General features: G+C 43.2%; 1 protein-coding gene and 1 long non-coding RNA gene across 3 annotated transcripts in view; one reads left to right on the top strand and one right to left on the bottom strand.

The window, feature by feature from the left end:
* The window catches only part of LOC141132201 (uncharacterized), a 154894-nt gene that overhangs the window by 38095 nt on the left and 97651 nt on the right, over positions 1–19148 (bottom strand). The window contains exon 4 of one of the 2 annotated variants that reach the window (XR_012242867.1): positions 6410–7047. The exons of the other annotated variant lie outside the window; for it this stretch is intronic. This is a non-coding gene — a long non-coding RNA (uncharacterized lncRNA). Of the gene's footprint in view, positions 1–6409; positions 7048–19148 lie in introns of those variants that run through there. 2 annotated transcript variants of the gene reach the window in all.
* Positions 1–19148, top strand: part of LOC141132186 (phospholipid-transporting ATPase IC-like) — a 148056-nt gene that overhangs the window by 70044 nt on the left and 58864 nt on the right. Inside the window, exons 3-7 of the mRNA XM_073620300.1 lie at positions 8–105; positions 6318–6431; positions 13613–13711; positions 15676–15737; positions 17019–17091. Of these exons, the coding sequence (XP_073476401.1) occupies positions 8–105; positions 6318–6431; positions 13613–13711; positions 15676–15737; positions 17019–17091 (446 nt within the window). The remainder of the gene's footprint in view (positions 1–7; positions 106–6317; positions 6432–13612; positions 13712–15675; positions 15738–17018; positions 17092–19148) is intronic.

Genomic DNA, 19148 nt, shown 5'->3' with positions numbered 1-19148 from the left:
TTTTCAGAATGCAATTGGCAAGTGAAAGCAAATGACCGAAATTTCTACGACCAGCCGGAATTCCAGCAAAAGAAATACTACTGCTTTAAGAGAAGCAAATATTCGGTGCGTATTTTTATTTTATGAAATAATTGTTTAAAAAGCTTACTTAATTGTTAAATGTTGTAAAATGAACTCCTTCTTTGTATGCTCCATAGCTGGCTCACTACGTAAAAGCAAAACACAAGCGCTTTCAAGTTCTATCTAGAAAATGACAAACTGTCGATCAATTGTCAGTTTAGGTTAAAGCCAGTTAAAGTGCTAGTCTATTTGTTTGACTTGAGAAAATAAAGTGGAATACCTGAAGGTTTGGTGGATATGGGCCACTATGTGAATGGTAATGGGGCTTTTTTTTCCCCTCATATAATAGGTGCAGGAACTCTCCCATTCTGAGTCACCCCTTGCCTCTGCCCCTACCCACTGTTAGTTGGTTCTACCCCATACCGACCTCCCCAGTAACCCCTCTTTTTTGAGAATACAGAGCCAAGTATCATTTTGTGGAACTAAGTATTTTGAATGGAATTTTGTTAAATAGAAAATTAGTAAAATAGATCCCAAATAGCAACAATAGATTTGCCCAGAAATAACAGACCCCCACAAAAAATGGCACAAAAGACTCCCTCCCTCAAGAGTAGAAAATGCAAACAATAGATCCCCCTGCCTGCAACAATAGACCTTCCCAGCAACAATAGACCTTCCCAGCAACAATAGACCGCCATGCGAAAAAAATAGCCCCCCCCCCCCAACAATAGGCCCCCCAGCAGCCAGCAATAATAGACCCTCCAATACACCCCAGCACCCCATGCCATTACATACATTCAGTGCTGGACGTGCCGGTGCCCTGTCGAATACTGTCTCCCATCGAAAAAGGCCTCCTATGGGTCTGCGTATGCACAGTACCAAACGTCATGCCAGATGATATGTTGATCAGCTGGCGTGACGTCAACACACCGCATGCGCAGATTGTCTGAGGCGTTATCCAACGCTTTGCAAACAACGGAGGGAGAACATACTTGTCAGATTCTGCCTCCCTGTTGCGGGGCGGGTTTTCCGTGTGCTGGAGGCCATGTTTTGTATGTGTGTAAGGCGGGTTTAGTGTTTTCAAAGGCCGGTTTTGCCTGTGTCTAAGGGCAAATTGCAACACATACAAAACCCGCCCTTCAACACACCCACAACCTGGCCCGCAATAGCGAGGATCAATCTGACGAGTACGTTCTCCCTCTGCTGTTTGCATAGCGTTGGATAATGCCTCTGACAACCTGCGCATGCACTGTGCTGATGTCACACCAGCTGATCAACATAGCAGCTGGAGTGAAGTTTGGTAATGCGCATGCGCAGACCCATCTGAGGCATTTTTCAATAGAACACTGGAACTGTGTTCCCCCGCTTTCCCACTGAAAAAAAGCCCTGGTAATAGGAAATAGCAAGGTTGTTCGCAACACCACAACACTAACCTATGGATTGCAAATAAGAAAGAGAGGTTACTAGTAATAGATGCTGCTACAAAAGGTCAGGGGAGCCAATAAGCCAATAAACCAATAAAAGAACAACCATAACCTAGCCAGCAAAAAGGAAATTTGCTGACGATGGTCATAATCCCAAGGGGAGCCAAGCTCAATTTAAAGAATTTTTCAAGAGGTACAGGGTGCTGTCGCAAAATGAATATATTCTTCACTGCAAACACTTCTAGCTGCCTCAAAGGGAGTAATGAGTGCAGGCACATATCCGCATTCAGGTTTAGACCATCTGCTGGGGGAGAAGCAGGCGACGAAGACCTGTGATGTCACCAGGCCAAACCAAATGCACCTGGAAAAAAAGAGGCTGCTTGTTTGCCATACACAGCTTTGCTTGTAGGTCTGTCAACTGAGCAAGTGTGCATTAGGTTCTTTTACTGCTTGTTCTCCATTCGGCTTCAGGAGGTACACTACTGTCACTAGGTGCATGGACTTCTGCTAATTGTTTTCGTTTTACCTTCTGTTGTTTTTATCCCCTTGGAATTATCACCGTTGCCAACCAATTTCCCTTTTACTGGCTAGGTTATGGTTTGTTATTGTGTCTAGATGTTTTTGTGATTGGGTTTTTTATTTTTTTGTTTTTTTTTTTATTTACTTTTTTTTTCTTGTTTTTGCTTTATGTGAATGGCAATGGAACCCATGACCACAGTTCTGAAAATCGATGGGTGGCAATGCTGCTTTATTTGTCTCACCCCCTTTGCCAAAACTGTACACAATGAGCTTCAGACTTGGAGGCATGCAGCCAGTGACGTTTGAAAAGCCCTCTGATTCCTTCTATATTGAATTGTATTGTAACTGTACTGTCTGCCCCCATGTTGTAAAGCGCTGCACAAACGGTTGGTGCTATATAAATCCTCTCCACCATTAAAAAGTACTGCCGCTTACCAGAACGTGATGGTCCCTTATTACAGGGGACTGCACAAAACGAGTGGCTGCAACCCCAGCCCGGGATCTCTGGCAAGCCCTGGTCTCCAAGGTGTCAGCAAAGGTGGTCAGCAGACAGGATCAGCAGGAACCAGTATTATGCCAAAAAAACAAGAATACTCCACATAGTGTGAGCCTGTTAATTTATTGAAGTATAAAAAACAGGTGGCAACTTACATAAAAAGAAGAGTAAAACGCATGTAAAAGATTAGCCGGACGGCTTATACGAAGCCCGTATGCTTCCGGGACTCAGCGGTGACGTCAGGGCGTAGCTCCTCCTCCCTACGTCATTTCGTCACAAGTGGACATGATCCTGTGACCACGTCCACTTGTGACGAAATGATGTAGGGAGGAGGAGCTACGCCCTGACGTCACCGCTGAGTCCCGGAAGCATACGGCTTTGTATAAGCCGGCCGGCTAATCTTTTACATGCGTTTTACTCTTCTTTTTATGTAAGTTGCCACCTGTTTTTTATACTTCAATAAATGTAACAGGCTCACACTATGTGGAGTATTCTTGTTTTTTTGGCATAATACTGGTTCCTGCTGATCCTGTCTGCTGACCACCTTTGACACCTTGGAGACCAGGGCTTGCCAGAGATCCCGGGCTGGGGTTGCAGCCACTCGTTTTGTGCGGTCCCCTGTAATAAGGGACCAACACGTTCTGGTAAGCGGCAGTACTTTTTAATGGTGGAGGAGATTTTCACATTTCACTAGCCACTTCAGTTTGAACCTTCACCACTCATCACTGTGGATTCACCTTCCATTGGAATCTATTTGATTATGTGACGTTTATTCATACAGACTGTTTTTTATGGACTGATTTTGTAACATCATAAAATAATCACTTTCACATTTGGTATTTAATCACATTATGGGTTATTAGATACACCTATTGTAATTTGTAGATACCAGTATGTATCAGTAATTATTGGGTTGCCATTCACAAAATATCTGTTTGGTCTATATTTTTGCAAATCTCATTGCTTAGCGCGACTTTTTATTTTATTTATATATTGGTTTGGTGTAGTATAACACTTTTAGTCGCAGCTTTTTTTAATTTTTTTTATTTATAGCGCAGTATTTTTCATTTATCTATATAAATCCTGTATAATAATAACCTCTTGTCCTATATAATGTTGTTAAAGCCCAATTGAACACTTAGTTTAAATTGGCTAAATACATTTCAGGTGCATCAAAAACAAAAGTTGTTCAAGGTTGTTTTTCTTTCTAAAGTGGGATCCTTGCTTTCTATGGGGAAACAGTGGTCTCCTTGCATAGGTCGGACACATAGTTAGACCTATAGCTCTGCAATCGACAAAACTCATGTTTCCCACTAATTGTAGAGCTCTGTCTCTAACTCGCCACTGTCACTGCTTTTGCACACAGAGCAAGTGTCCTTCTTCTCTACAGCATACTGGCAGATTATTGTCCGGTTCGTACCATCTTGGTGCGTCTGAGTGTGTTTTTTTTTTTTTTCCATGTGGTGTCTTTGCTTGCACATTCATGTTAATGGGCTGCCAATCATCATGGGATTGTGCAAAAAGTATGGCAGCTGTGACTTTTAAGTTTGCGCCACACCAAACCGGATGGTAACGCACCTACATTTGCAAGATGCTTGGGGATGCCATTAAGAATTGGTGGAACCCACGCATTTCTGCAGATGGTAGTGAATGCCCACACCACAATTTGTGTAAACCGACCCCTAACATGGGTCAGAACTAGAGCTTTCCAGACACGCCATGGTGAATATACTTTGCTGATTGTAGAGCTATAGGTTCTGCAGAGGGTGTTTTACACCTCTGCAGAGCGACCACTGCTTCCCCACAGAGAGCAAGGACTATTTCTGTAAAGCATGCTGGCAAGGGACAGGCTTTTTTACTCATGCTGTGGCTGCTTTCTGAATTTCCATTTACCTCTGTGTAATGTGTTGATGTGAGTTGCATTAGGCAGCCTACTCTGCCTAGTTATAAACTACTTCTGATTACAACAAGCCCTGAATTCCATTGTATCTTTTAGTCTTCAGCAGTAGTTTTTTAGTCTTGTGGTGCCTTGAAAAAGTATTCATAACCCTTGAAATTTTCCATAATATGTCATGTTGCAACCAAAAATGTAAATGTATTTATTGGGATTTTATGTGATAGACCAACACAAAGTGGCACATAATTGTCAAGTGGAAGGAAAATGATAAATTGTTTTTAAAATATATATATATAATTTTTTTTTTTTACAGATATGTGAAAAGTGTGGTGTGCATTTTGTATTCAGCCCCCCTGAGTCAATACTTTGTAGAACCACCTTTCTCTGCAATTCTAGCCACAAGTCTTTTTGGGGATGTCTAGATCAGTTTTGAACATCTAGAGTGACATTTATGCCCATTCTTCTTTGCAAAATATATCAAGCTCTGTCAGATTGAAAGGAGAGCGTCTGTGAACAGCAATTTTCAAGTCTTGCCACAGATTCTCAATTAGATTTAGGTCTGGACTTTGACTGGGCCATTCTAACACATGAATATGTTTTGATCGAAACCATTCCATTGTAGCTCTGGCTGTATGTTTAGGGTCGTTGTCCTGCTGGAAGGTGAACCTTCGTCCCATTCTCAAGTCTTTTGCAGACTCTAACAACAGGTTTTCTTCTAAGATTGCCCTGTATTTGGCTCCATCCATCTTCCCATCAACTCCGACCAGCTTCCCTGTCCCTGTTGAAGAAAAGCGTCCCCACAACATGATGCTGCCACCACCATGTTTCACGGTGGGGATGGTGTGTTCAAGGTGATGTGCAGTGTTAGTTTTTCACCATACTTTTAGGCCAAAAAGTTCAATTTTGGTCTCCTCTAACCAGAGCACCTTCTTCCACATGTTTGCTGTGTCCCCCCCATGGCTTCTCGCAAACTGGACTTCTTATGGCTTTCTTTCAACAATGGCTTTCTTCTTGCCGCTCTTCCATAAAGGCCAGATTTGTGCAGTGCACGACTAAGGCTGCTTTCACACGACTGTTATGATCAAGTCTACCTGCACGTTTTTCAGGAAGACATGATCAGATGATCCATTCACCCCTAGGGACTGGTGAGTGTAAACGAACTTGTCTGTTTACACCCTAATAGTTGTCCTGTGGATAGATTCTCCCACCTGAGCTGTGGATCTCTGCAGCTCCTCCAGAGTTACCATGGTCCTCTTGGCTGCTTCTCTGATTAATGCTCTCCTTGCCCAGTTTAGGTAGACGGCCATGTCTTGGTAGGTTTGCAGTTGTGCCATACCCTTTCCATTTTCGAATGATGGATTGAACAGTTCTCCGTGAGATGTTCAAAGCTTGGGATATTTTCTATAACCGAACCCTGCTTTAAACTTCTCCACAATTTTATCCCTGACCTGTCTGGTGTGTTCCTTGGCCTTTATAATGCTGTTTGTTCACTAAGGTTCTCTAAAAAACCTCTAAGGGCTTCACAGAACAACTGTTTATTATACTGAGATTGAATTTACACACAGTTGGACTCCTATTTACTGAATGGGTGACTTCTGAAGGCAATTGGTTCCACTTGATTTTAGTTAAGGGGTATCAAAATAAAGGGGGCTGAATACAAATGCACACCACACTTTTCACATATTTGTTTGTAAAAAAAATTTGAAAATCATTTATCATTTTCCTTCCACTTCACAATTATGTGCCACTTTGTGTTGGTCTATCACATAAAATCCCAATAAAATCCATGTATGTGTTTTTGTTTGTAATATGACAAAATGTGAAAACTTTAAAGGGGTGTGAGCACTTTTTCAAGGCACTGTAAGTAGTAGTTAGGCAGTAGTCATTGCAGCCTAACTTATACATCCTTCTATTTTACTAGGGGAATGCAATCAAGACTTACAAGTACAACCCAGTCACCTTCCTGCCGTTAAACTTGTTTGAACAATTTAAAAGAGCAGCCAATGCCTATTTCCTGGTCCTTCTCATCCTACAGGTAACTCCATTTGTAGATAGTTTTTATTATGTTTTGTGTTTGTTTTTTTGTGTGAATCATCATCCGCTCTACATCTAATCCATATATGACAGAACATACAAGTTATTTCACACAACGTATTCCAGTTCTGGTAATATATATATATATACTCACCTTTCTAGTTTTCAAGTGTGAACAGTTTTCAAAACATTGTAAATAAGGCATTCACCGATTTTTGTTGACTTTTGGTGGTCTCAAGTAATTTGATTATTTTATAGAGAAACATATTGCTTCCCATCCAGAACTTTTTCATTATATACAGTTACAACATTTTGTTTTCTCATTACTTATATGCACTGTAACCCTGTTATGATTTTTTTAAAATAAATGCTATACAGATCCCCCACTCTTCTTGGCTTTAACTCTCTAAACCTCCTTCAAAAGCTACCCTAAAAATGCATTAGAAGTTGCATTGGGGTGAAGACCCTACCTGCATAAGACTGGGAGGAAATTTGGTGCTCCACAGCTAAAACTTCAATCAATATTTTGGCTTGTACAAAGCACTCTTCCGCTGGTACCTCGCTCCATCTCCGATTGCTGAATTTGTACTCCATAATTCCTCCTCTTGTTTTTGCCACTGTGGGCAGGAAGGAACAGTGTTACATATTTGGTGATCGTGCCATAAGGCACAAAGATTACAGATTAGAGTTTACTCTTTAATACACACAGTATTGGGTTGCAATTTATGCAAGAATCCAGCAGAAGTTTTACAACAAACCTACTGAAATCATCTTGGAATCTATTGCCGTATTTACTAGTTTTATATTCTACACAGCAAAACTATAGCATGCTCCAGGAAATTTCTTGGAAGTAAAAACCAACTAAAATGGAACTATGATAAATTAAAAGCTAAAGGCTGTCATGCTACTCTCTGGTGAGCATTTTCCTAAAATTTGGGCCCGATAGTTTACTCCTAACCCTGATACTAGAGCTGCACGATTCTGGCCAAAATGAGAATCACGATTTTTTTGTTTAGAATAAAAAGATCACGATTCTCGTGGTGTAAAATCTTTCACATTATACAAAAAAAAAAGGGGCTAACTCTCTCGATCTCTCTCTCGAGATCTCTCTCTCTCTCTCTCTCTCTCTCTCTCTCTCTCTCTCTCTCTCTCTCTCTCTCTCTCTCTCTCTCTCGAGATCTCTCTCTCTCGAGATCTCTCTCTCTCTCTCTCTCTCTCTCTCTCTCTCTCTCTCTCTCTCGAGATCTCTCTCTCTCTCTCGAGATCTCTCTCTCTCTCTCGAGATCTCTCTCTCTCTCTCGAGATCTCTCTCTCTCTCTCGAGATCTCTCTCTCTCTCTCTCTCTCTCTCTCTCGAGATCTCTCTCTCTCTCTCTCTCTCTCTCTCGAGATCTCTCTCTCTCTCGAGATCTCTCTCTCTCTCTCTCTCTCTCTCTCTCTCTCGAGATCTCTCTCTCTCTCTCTCTCTCTCTCTCTCTCTCTCTCGAGATCTCTCTCTCGATCTCTCTCTCTCGATCTCTCTCTCTCGATCTCTCTCTCGAGATCTCTCTCTCTCTCTCTCTCGATCTCTCTCTCTCGATCTCTCTCTCTCGATCTCTCTCTCTCGATCTCTCTCTCTCTCGATCTCTCTCTCTCTCGATCTCTCGATCTCTCTCTCTCGATCTCTCTCTCTCGATCTCTCTCTCTCTCTCTCTCTCTCTCGATCTCTCTCTCTCTCTCGATCTCTCTCTCTCTCGAGATCGATCTCTCTCGATCTCCCTCTCTCGATCTCTCTCTCGATCGACCCCTCTCTCGATCGACCCCTCTCTCGATCGACCCCTCTCTCGATCGACCCCTCTCTCGATCGACCCCTCTCTCGATCTCCCTCTCGATTCTAAAAAAACATAACAAATAAGAAGTATAGCAGCTCATATTCAGTCAGTGCTGCAGCTTGCAGCTGTAGTCACGCTTGTGCTGGTGCTCTGTCCCTGAGACCTCTGTGAAGAAGAAACCTACTTACCCGACCAATCGCATTCTTTGCTGAGTGACATCAGACTTTTCACGATGGCTCCGCCTCCAAAACAGGGAAACAGGCAACATCCCGGAGACACCATCTATCGGGGCATTCTTACAGCAAATGGTCATAATCACTCAAATCTGGAGTTGCGATAGCGATTCTCCGCGATTAATCATGCAGCTCTACCTGATACCAGAGCCTTACAATTCTAAAAAGACACTGGGGTTTATTTACTAAAACTGGAGAGTGCAAAATCTGGTGCAGCTGTGCACTGTAGCCAATCAGCTTCTAGCTTCAGCTTGTTCAATTAAGCTTTTTTTTTTTCTTTTTTTTTTTTTTTTCTTCTTCTTCAACAAACAAAACATCATACACATTGAGCCTAAAATACATTAACCACTTGCCAACTGGCTCACACCGATATACGTCGGCAGAATGGCACGATATCAAGAAGGCTTTTGATACCTTGGAGTGCCCCTTTTTGTGGGAGGTACTCCGCAGAATGGGCGTTCCAATGGTATTTATAAAATGGTTGCAGGTCTTATATAGAAATCCCGCAGCTGCAGTAAAAATGGGGGGAGGGTTGTCATCTCCCTTTTCATTATTTAGGGGAACTATATTAAGGTATTGCGGATTGGTTGGTTGGAGGAGAGGGTAGCCTTGTAATTTCTTTCCTGCAACTACGGGTTGCAGAAAATAAATTTGCATGATTCCCCGATCAACACAGACAGTGCTGACGGGAATCCCTCCTGCCGAGCAGTTGTCTGCTCCTTGCGAGGGGGGTGGGGGAAGCAGTCCCCGTTTGGTAGAAGACAGTCATCATTAGTGGCTATAACAGCCACTAGTAATAATCTTAAGAGAATCTGGCAGGCTGGTTGTACCCAAATTGATCGATCAATTAACATTCAGCCTTCCCATTAACGATTTGAACCTGCTTAACCGCCCAAGATTCGAACCGTGTATGGCCGGCCTTAGGCCAAACTACCAGTTTCTACTCTATTTCTATTTCAACATGAATTGGCGGACCTGTGCATGTGTCATGCTGATGTGGACTTCACACTGTGATTCCTATAATTGTGAAGGGTGGTCACCCATGGAATTAATGAAAAGGTTTGATGGTTTATTGCACTATTATGGTCATATAGTGTCTTTTTGTATCTTACATGGGTACCCTAAATCCAATAATTTTACCCTATGTGTGTGTGTGTTCTTTGTCAGTGTGCCCTCAGTCTATAAATTTAATGGCAGGTTTATTTTATCAGTGAGAAACAGAATAACAATAAAAAAAAATCCAGAAAAACGCATATCAAAAACGTTATAAATTGATTTGCATTTTAATGAGTGAAATAAGTATTTTGATCCCCTATCAGCAAGATTTCGGGCTCTCAGGTGTCTTCTATACAGGTAACGAGCTGAAATTAGGAGGACTCTCTTTAAAGGAAGTGCTCCTAATCTCAGCTTGTTACCTGTATAAAAGACACCTGTCCACAGACGCAATCAATCGGATACCAATCTCTCCACAATGGCCAAAACCAAAGAGCTGTCCATGGATGTCGAGGACAAGATTGTAGACCTACACAAGGCTGGAATGGGCTACAAGACCATCGCCAAGCAGCTTGGTGAGTGGGTGACAACAGTTGGTGCGATTATTTGCCAATGGAAGAAACACAAAATAACTGTCGATCTCTCTCTGTCTGGGGCTCCATGCAAGATCTCACCTCCTGGAGTTTCAACGATAATGAGAATGGTGAGCCCAGCCGCTACACAGGAGAATCTTGTCAATGATCTCAAGGCAGCTGGGACCATAGTTTATTTTTTTTGTTAAGAGTAAGGGGTTATGCCGCGTACACACGGTCGGACTTTCCGGCATACTTGGTCCGGCGGACCAGAGTGTGCCGGACAATCCGCCCGTGTGTGGGCGGCGGCGGACTTTTCCGGCGGACTTCTTCCCAAAAGCCCGCCGGACCTAGATTTTAAACATGTTTGAAATCTTTCCGTCGGACTCAGTTTCGGGCGGAAAGTCCGCTCGTGTGTGTGCTGGTCCGACGGAAAGCCCGCTCGTGTGTAGGCTGGTCCGACAGACCAAATACGACACGAGGGGATGGTATTGCATCTCGCGCTCGCTGCAATAGGAAAAACAAATCTTCCTATTGCGGCGAGCGCGGGGCATACCAGGCCCTTAGGTCTGGTATGGATTATAAAGGGGAACCCCGCTACGCCGAAAAAACGGCGTGGGGTCCCCCTAAAATCCATACCAGACCCCGATCCGAGCACGCAGCCTGGCCGGTCAGGAAAGGGGGTGGGGACGAGCGAGCGCCCCCCCCCCTCCTGAACCGTACCAGGCCGCATGCCTTCAACATGGGGGGTGGGTGCTTTGGGGGAGGGGGGCGCCCTGCGCCTCCCCCCCCCCAAAGCACCTTGTCCCCATGTTGATGAGGACAAGGGCCTCTTCCCGACAACCCTGGCCGTTGGTTGTCGGGGTCTGCGGGCGGGGGCTTATCGGAATCTGGGAGCCCCCTTTAATAAGGGGGCCCCCAGATCCCGGCCCCCCACCCTATGTAAATGAGTATGGGGTACATGGTACCCCTACCCATTTACCTAGGAAAAAAGTGTAAGTAATAAAACACACCACACAGGTTTTTAAAATATTTTATTAAACAGCTCCGGGGGGGGGATCTTCCTCCGGCTTCGGGGGTCTTCTTCCGGCTTCGGGGGTCCCTCCGCTTCATCTTCTCCCGGCGTCCGGTTGGTTCTTCTCCGCTCTCCGGCCTCTTCTCCCGGTGTCGCAGGTCTTCGGCCGGCCCCTCCGCTCTCTTCATGTAGCTCTATTGCGAGCGGAGGTCCGGACTTCTGGGCTTCTGGGCTTCTTGGCTTCTCTTCTCTTCCCCCAGATGTTGACACGACGCTCTCTCCGGCTGGACTGGTCTCTGAGGGCTGCGTTGTGACTTATATAGGCGGAGACCCCGCCCCCATATGATGTCACAGTCCCTGGGCATGCTGGGACTGTGACGTTTTAGGGGGCGTGGTCGACCACGCCCCCTAAAACGTCACAGTCCCAGCATGCCCAAGGACTGTGACATCATATGGGGGCGGGGTCTCCGCCTATATAAGTCACAACGCAGCCCTCAGAGACCAGTCCAGCCGGAGAGAGCGTCGTGTCAACATCTGGGGGAAGAGAAGAGAAGCCAAGAAGCCCAGAAGCCCAGAAGTCCGGACCTCCGCTCGCAATAGAGCTACATGAAGAGAGCGGAGGGGCCGGCCGAAGACCTGCGACACCGGGAGAAGAGGCCGGAGAGCGGAGAAGAACCAACCGGACGCCGGGAGAAGATGAAGCGGAGGGACCCCCGAAGCCGGAAGAAGACCCCCGAAGCCGGAGGAAGATCCCCCCCCCGGAGCTGTTTAATAAAATATTTTAAAAACCTGTGTAGTGTGTTTTATTACTTACAATTTTTTCCTAGGTAAATGGGTAGGGGTACCATGTACCCCATACTCATTTACATAGGGTGGGGGGCCGGGATCTGGGGGCCCCCTTATTAAAGGGGGCTCCCAGATTCCGATAAGCCCCCGCCCGCAGACCCCGACAACCAACGGCCAGGGTTGTCGGGAAGAGGCCCTTGTCCTCATCAACATGGGGACAAGGTGCTTTGGGGGGGGCGCAGGGCGCCCCCCTCCCCCAAAGCACCCACCCCCCATGTTGAGGGCATGCGGCCTGGTACGGTTCAGGAGGGGGGGGGGCGCTCGCTCGTCCCCACCCCCTTTCCTGACCGGCCAGGCTGCGTGCTCGGATCGGGGTCTGGTATGGATTTTAGGGGGGGCCCCACGCCGTTTTTTCGGCGTAGCGGGGTTCCCCTTTATAATCCATACCAGACCTAAGGGCCTGGTATGCCCCGCGACGGGGCTCGCAAGGTGTCAATCTAGCCGATAAAAGCGGCAAGATTGACATCCTTTTCTAGTCCCGTCGCACCTGAGTCACGTTCAAAATGAACGGACTTGTCCGTGTGTGGGCAAGTCCGTTCATTCTGAAAGTCCGCCGGAACTCCGGCGAAAGTCCGTCGGAAAGACGGGCGGACTTAGCCCGCCGGAAAATCCCGGCGTGTGTGGGCAAGTCCGTTCGTTTTAAAGTCCGGCGCACCTGGCGGACAAAGTCCGTCGGAAAGTGTGCCGGACCAAGTAGGATAGAAAGTCCGCTCGTGTGTACGCGGCATTAGAGGTAAAGGAGAAGTCCAGCCTGAGCTTGTTTGGCTGGACTTCTCCTATGGGTCCCAGGAGTGCAATCCGTTTTGCACTCCTGTGACCCGTTTTCAGGTCTGAAGTCCGCTCTCTGCTGATGTCACTGGAATCAGTACAGGCACCACGTCATCACAACAATGAAGTCTGGGTCCTGCCAGGTGCCTGCACTGATGCCTGGCACAGCCTCTCAGCGAGCCGCTGAGACGGCCGCTTCCCACCCCTCCACAGCTCAGCGCTCCAATGAGCGTGGGGTAGCAGAGTGGAGAGCTGCTGACTGACACTACTACAACATCTACAACTAATATTACTACTACTACTACATCTATTATAACTACAACTACTATAAATAAAAATAATCATAAAGGAATACTAGGTGGCAATAAATAATGAACCCCTAACCCAATAAAAATAAATAACTAAACACCCTAACAGATAATAAATTATTAATAATTTGTTTTGTTCGGGTGTTTATTTTTATTCATTATAATCATTTAATGTTTGTTTTTGTTTCTTTTAAGGTTGGGGTTAATTATTATTTATGTATTACATATTTATTTATGAGGTTTTTTTAGTTGTGTATTTTTTTTTACATGTATTTGTTCATATATTACAATAACGTTTTTACAGTTTTCATTTAAGCAGAAAATTGCACAAAAACATGTGAATGGTTTATTTCCATTCATTTCTTTGAGAATAATGCGCCAAAAACACTCAAATCTACCTGATTCGAGCTACAAAAAAAGCTCCAGAACCTTTTTGTGCTTCAGGCGACTTGGAGTGGAGATGTGAACTATCTCCATAGAGAATAATAGATGTTTTTTTTTTCCTACTCCAGTGTTTTTAAAGCTTCAAGCTTCAAAGCACTTAGGTGTGAATGGGGCCCAATATTTAGTAATGTTATATTGCCCACATAATATAGTTGTTAAAATTAATTTGTAATGTGCATTTTTTTTTTTGCAGACTATTCCTCAAATATCCACAGTATCTTGGTCCACCACTCTTATACCTCTGCTGCTAGTACTGGGAATCACTGCCATCAAAGATCTTGTGGATGATGTTGTAAGTTGTGCAAAAGTTTACTTTTTTTAAATGGAGGAATGGGGTGGGGCGACTAGGCCAAAATTGTATGGTCTACCTTGTCTGCGTTTCCAAAATCTTATCGAGCAGAATTTTACTCAATTAAAAGAAACCTGTACTTTGGCAAATTTGGGCGTCTACCATTGCCGACCTAATTCAGAAAATGCTGGGTACCTGGCAGTTTAAAGATTCACCACTCGCATCAATGAAGTTAGCATTGCTGATCTTTTATACATGTTCCAGTTTAGTGACCTGGAAAGTACTGAAGCTACTTAATATGACCGCTATAGAAATGACATTTTCAGAAGAGGAGGTCAGAAAGCTTTCATTACAGGTTTTCTTTTAAACAACATTAAATTTGAAAGTTTGTTTCTGATAAGGAGCTATGGAGCAGTTTGGATAGTAAAGAAAACTTACCGGTAATATAAACTAAAGGCTGTATTAAATAGTGATAATTTGGGCTACAGACACATACCTTTTATTTGTGATATTCTCCCTCCAGTGTAGCCTGAGCCCCCAGGCATCCCCTTAAAGTGTCTTCAATTTCCCATAGTGGGTGATAGGCTCCACCTGCATCCCACAGTGCAGTGTCCAGTGATCGTGACCCATCTCAAGGCATTACCATGTTATTTGGGAGCGTGACATGTCAATAAAGAACCACCAGAGGTGGTTCTAGCCAGCTCACTAGATTGCTTTAAGAAAGGCCTAGATTCTAGAGCTAGAGGGGCACATTGAGAAAAAAAGGGTTTTGCTAACATCTTTTGCTGTCAGATGTTTGCTAAAGAATTAAGTCTATTTTCATTAGTGATTTCCATGGGTTTAATTAAAGGCAAAACTTTATTTTAATTTTGGATCGCGTAGAGTGGGATTAGGACACCTGTAAGTTTTTGTTTGTTTGTTTGTTTCACTCTCTTTATTTGTTCTATTTAGCGTTATTGAAAGTAAAGGTAAAAGAAAATCCTCAAATTTTGGGTTGACATCAGCAAAGTAATAGAGGAAATTTTCCAAAGGGTACACTAGTTACGGAGAACAGGTGTGTAGGCGCTACAACCTTCCCTCATGAGCCATGACTAAGGACTAATGTCCGAAACGCGTAGGCTGTTTTTAAAGCACTGTACATGTCAAGAAAGGAATACAATTTTTTTGGATGTCATCCTGCGTGTCAACCATCCCTTTCCTTATACTAGTTCTGGTGACATGCTGGGATTCCACCACTTTAGAGGGACTTCCTAAACTAACAGGTGGTTCTATAACCCTTCCTTACTCCATCCAAAATGAGGAAAAGTTTTGCCTTTTTGTTCTACTTTAGGTAACCAAAAACAGGTACAGCTGTTGAAAGTGAATGACGGAAGGTTTCGTAAGAACTAGTCAGCATGTTTATAAAATAAATAATAATAATAAAAAATATATATATATATTTCCATTACTGGTACTTCCTTCTAAATTTGCTAGTTGCTCAGCACCATTTTTAGCAGAAGGCTAGCAAGGGTAGCCCCAAAAATGTATTTTAAAGTGTAGTTTTCATGGGGGTTAAAAAACTGATCACTAACTCCTTTATTTTTTAAATATAATGATTACATTTTTCTGTAAAAATCCCCCTTAACCTTTTGTTAAATTTTTAATACAAAAACTAAAGCAAAAACACATTGTTGATATTTTCTGATTGATTAGACTGCTTTCAGCTGAGAAAACCAAAACAGAGTTGATGGAAAGAGGCATTCCCTCACTCGTATGCCACTTAGCTCAGGAGCAGCAACAGTTTATATGCTTAAGGGTTTGACTGCTTTATGACAGGACCTCTTTAATGTCCTACCATGTCACTGCACCCATTGCTTTGGGGATTTCCAAGCCTGCTAGTTTGACAAGTGTTTTGACTTTATCATGAGCTGTAAATTGTTAGAACATTTAATTCTGCATTTAATTGGCTATTTGTTTTATTTTCAAAGGCACGGCATAAAATGGATAATGAGATTAATAATCGACCTTCAGAAGTTATAGAGGATGGAAGGTAATGCAGTTTAAAAGTCCAAATAAGAAATTATTTGAAAACTTGGTGGTGAATATTTGACAATGTGTTTGTGATTTCTCATTGAGTATTTCAGCTGTTTAGTGAACTACTTGCCAATATATATATACGTTGACCTGCTTCAAAGGCTTTTGTTTCCTTACGCCATTGCCAAGTGGAGAGAGGAATCGGGTCCCTGATTCATCGTAGGAATGGAAAGTTGAATTGGCTGAAACCAAGATATAAAACTGGATAGAGGAATTCGTCAAAATTTTGGCAGTATGCACACAAACACTGGCTCCCTGTTACATAAATGGAAGTGAAATGGTTTAAAAGCTGGCTTCAGCTTCTGTTTTCCAGCTGTAGAGAATTCTTCAGATGCGTTTCGCCCTTTTTGGGGCTTGATTGTAGAGTCCTCTACGCTAAACCCCCTGAAAAGGGCAAAATGCGTTTGCGGAGCTCTCTACAGCTGGAGAACTGGAGCTGAAGCCATCTTTACCCATCTCATTTACATTTATGTAATGGAGTCTATCTGGGTGTAGATGGTTACCATTACGTTGAAGTCTGCTAGAGCCTGACAAGCCAATCCTGTCTGTCTTGCACCAGTCTATTCACATGTCGATCCAACTGACATAGGTGTGAGGGGCATTTCAGTGGTTCTGTTTTCATTATTTTGGGCTACATATACAGAGGACTTGGAGCAGATTGTGGGTCAAGAAACCCTTGAGAATTAATTTCCCCGTTTGTGCCCTGGACCTGAAGAGTTCCCCTAATCGCTTTCTGCACCTCAACTCTCCATTATGTAACCCCAATGTAATTTTAGTAAAACAAAAACCTTTTATGTGTAAAAGACAGTAATTGCTTTGGATGTTCCCATAGCTTGAGCAGCTTTTAAACCATTTCACTGCCATTTATGCAACAGGGAGCCAGTGTTTGTGTGCATACTGCCAAAATTAAAAGTTTAGGAGCTTTTTTGTCCTTCCTCTGTGCTATGTCCCTACTGTCAGGGTTGATGGCAGGGACAGACACTACCGCAATGTTTTTAAGTAGGGCTGCAAAAACAAAGCTCAAAATAGGCTTCCATGGGTTATAATTAGGAATTTAAGCACATCAACCAATACAAACTATAGAAAAGTTCCTGTTAAGTCTGGAGTTTTACTTTTGGGTAGACTTCAGGAGGCATGCTACTTCTAATCAGTGACATTAGTTTTAGACATGCCTTAATCTGTGTGATTGTTTGAGTTATTGATAGTTGATCAAGATATTATTGCTGTCTTAATTTAGGTTTAAGAAAACAAAGTGGAAGAACATACGAGTTGGGGACGTCATAAGAATCAACAAGAATGAGTTTATTCCGGTTGGTATATGTTACCATTATGGTATTATGGCTGTTGTTGGTAGTGTTATAGAAAAACAGACCAAGAACAGATATCCACTATAAGCTGCAAAGTTACTGTATACCTTGGCCTGATTTTTTAATTTTTTTAAATCCATTTAATAAATACGTGCCATGGTGTGGATCTTGGTGTCCTTTAGCATTCTCTTGATTGTATTCTTTTTAGAGACGTGTTAAAGCTGTGTTCAAGCCACTCGGCACTGTTTAAAGCTCATCTCTGGGCATTTTTTTTTTTTTTTTTTTTTACCTAAGCAGTGGGGCTGTGCCCACACTGCATGGGTTATCTGCTCGTTTTTGTCTAGCGGAGAGGAGAAATTGGATATCTTTACCTAATCCTTTGATCCACCCAGCACAAGACGGCTCCAGCAGTCTTAAAGTGTAGACTGTTCTTGATGTCATCAAGCCTAGAGCAGGCTCTATAGACCAGAAATAGTCCACAGCTCGACTATGGAGGAGCGCCATTTTCCAAAAGAACGAAGATTTGGGTGAGTAAGCTTTCTCTGAACCTCTAGACAAAACGAGCAGTTGGGCTTTAAATAGACCCTTATATACAATGGCTATAAAAAGTCTACAAACCCCTGTTAAAATGTCAGGTTTCTGTGATGTTAAACAATGAGTCAAAGATAAATCATTTCAGAACTTTTTCCACCTTTTAATGGTACCTATAAACTGTACAACTCAGTTGAAGAACAAACTGAAATCTTTTAGGTGGAGGGAAGTAAAAATAAAAAAATAAAATAACATGGTTGCATAAGTGTTCACACCCTTAAACTAATACGTTGTAGAAGCACCTTTTGATTTTATTACAGCACTCAGTCTTTTTGGGTGTGAGTCTATCAGCATGGCACATCTTGACTTGGCAATATTTGCCCACTCTTCTTTGCAAAAACACTCCAAATCTGTCAGATTGCGAGGGCATCTCCTGTGCACAGCCCTCTTCAGATCACCCCACAGATTTTCAATTGGATTCAGGTCTGGGCTCTGGATGGGCCATTAGAAAACTTTTAATCTTCTGGTGAAGCCGTTTCTTTGTTGATTTGGATGTATGCTTTGGATTGTTGTCATGCTGAAAGATGAAGTTCCTCTTAAAGATTCAGCTTTCTGGCAGAAGCCTTTAGGTTTTGTGCCAATAGTGACTGGTATTTAGAACTGTTCATAATTCCCTCTACCTTGACTAAGGCCCCTGTTCCAGCTGAAGAAAAACAGCCCCAAAGCATGATGCTACCACCACCATGCTTCACTGTGGGTGTGATGTGCAGTGTTGTTTTCGCGCCAAACATATCTTTTGGATTTATGGCCCATAAGTGCAACCTTGGGTTTATCAGACCATAACACATTTTCCCACATGCTTTTGGGAGACTTTAGATGTGTTTTTGTAATATTTAGGGGGGCTTGGATGTTTTTCTTCATAAGAAAAAGCTTCCGTCTTGCCACTCTACCCCATAGCCCAGACATATGAAGAATACTGGAGATTGTTGTCACATGTACCACACAGCCAGTACTTGCCAGATACTCCTGCATCTCCTTTAATGTTGCTGTAGGCCTCTTGGCAGCCTCCCTGACCAGTTTTCTTCTCGTCTTTTCATCAATTTTGGAGGGACGTCCAGTTCTTGGTAATGTCACTGTTATGCTATATTTTCTCCACTTGATGATGCCTTGGAAATTCTTTTTTACCCTTCTCCTGATTGATAACTTTTAACAATGTGATCCCCCTGATGCTTTGGAAGCTCTCTGCGGACCATGGCTTTCGCTGTAGGATGCGACTAAGATAATGTCAGGAAAGACCTACTAGGTCAGCTGAACTTTATTAAGGGTTAATCAGAGGTACATTAAATGATGGCATGTGCGTGCTGACTCCTATTTAACATGAGTTTGAATGTGATTGCCTAATTCTGAACATCGCTACATCCCCAGTTATAATAGGGTATACACACTATTGAAACCATGTTATTTTAATTCTTTATTTTTACACACCCCCCCCCCCCCCCCCTTAAAGATTTCAGCTTGTTTTTCAATTG

Source organism: Aquarana catesbeiana, linkage group LG01 (genome assembly GCF_042186555.1).
Source record: "Aquarana catesbeiana isolate 2022-GZ linkage group LG01, ASM4218655v1, whole genome shotgun sequence".
Taxonomy (NCBI): domain Eukaryota; kingdom Metazoa; phylum Chordata; class Amphibia; order Anura; family Ranidae; genus Aquarana; species Aquarana catesbeiana.
This window is presented reverse-complemented; position numbering and strand designations above follow the sequence as displayed.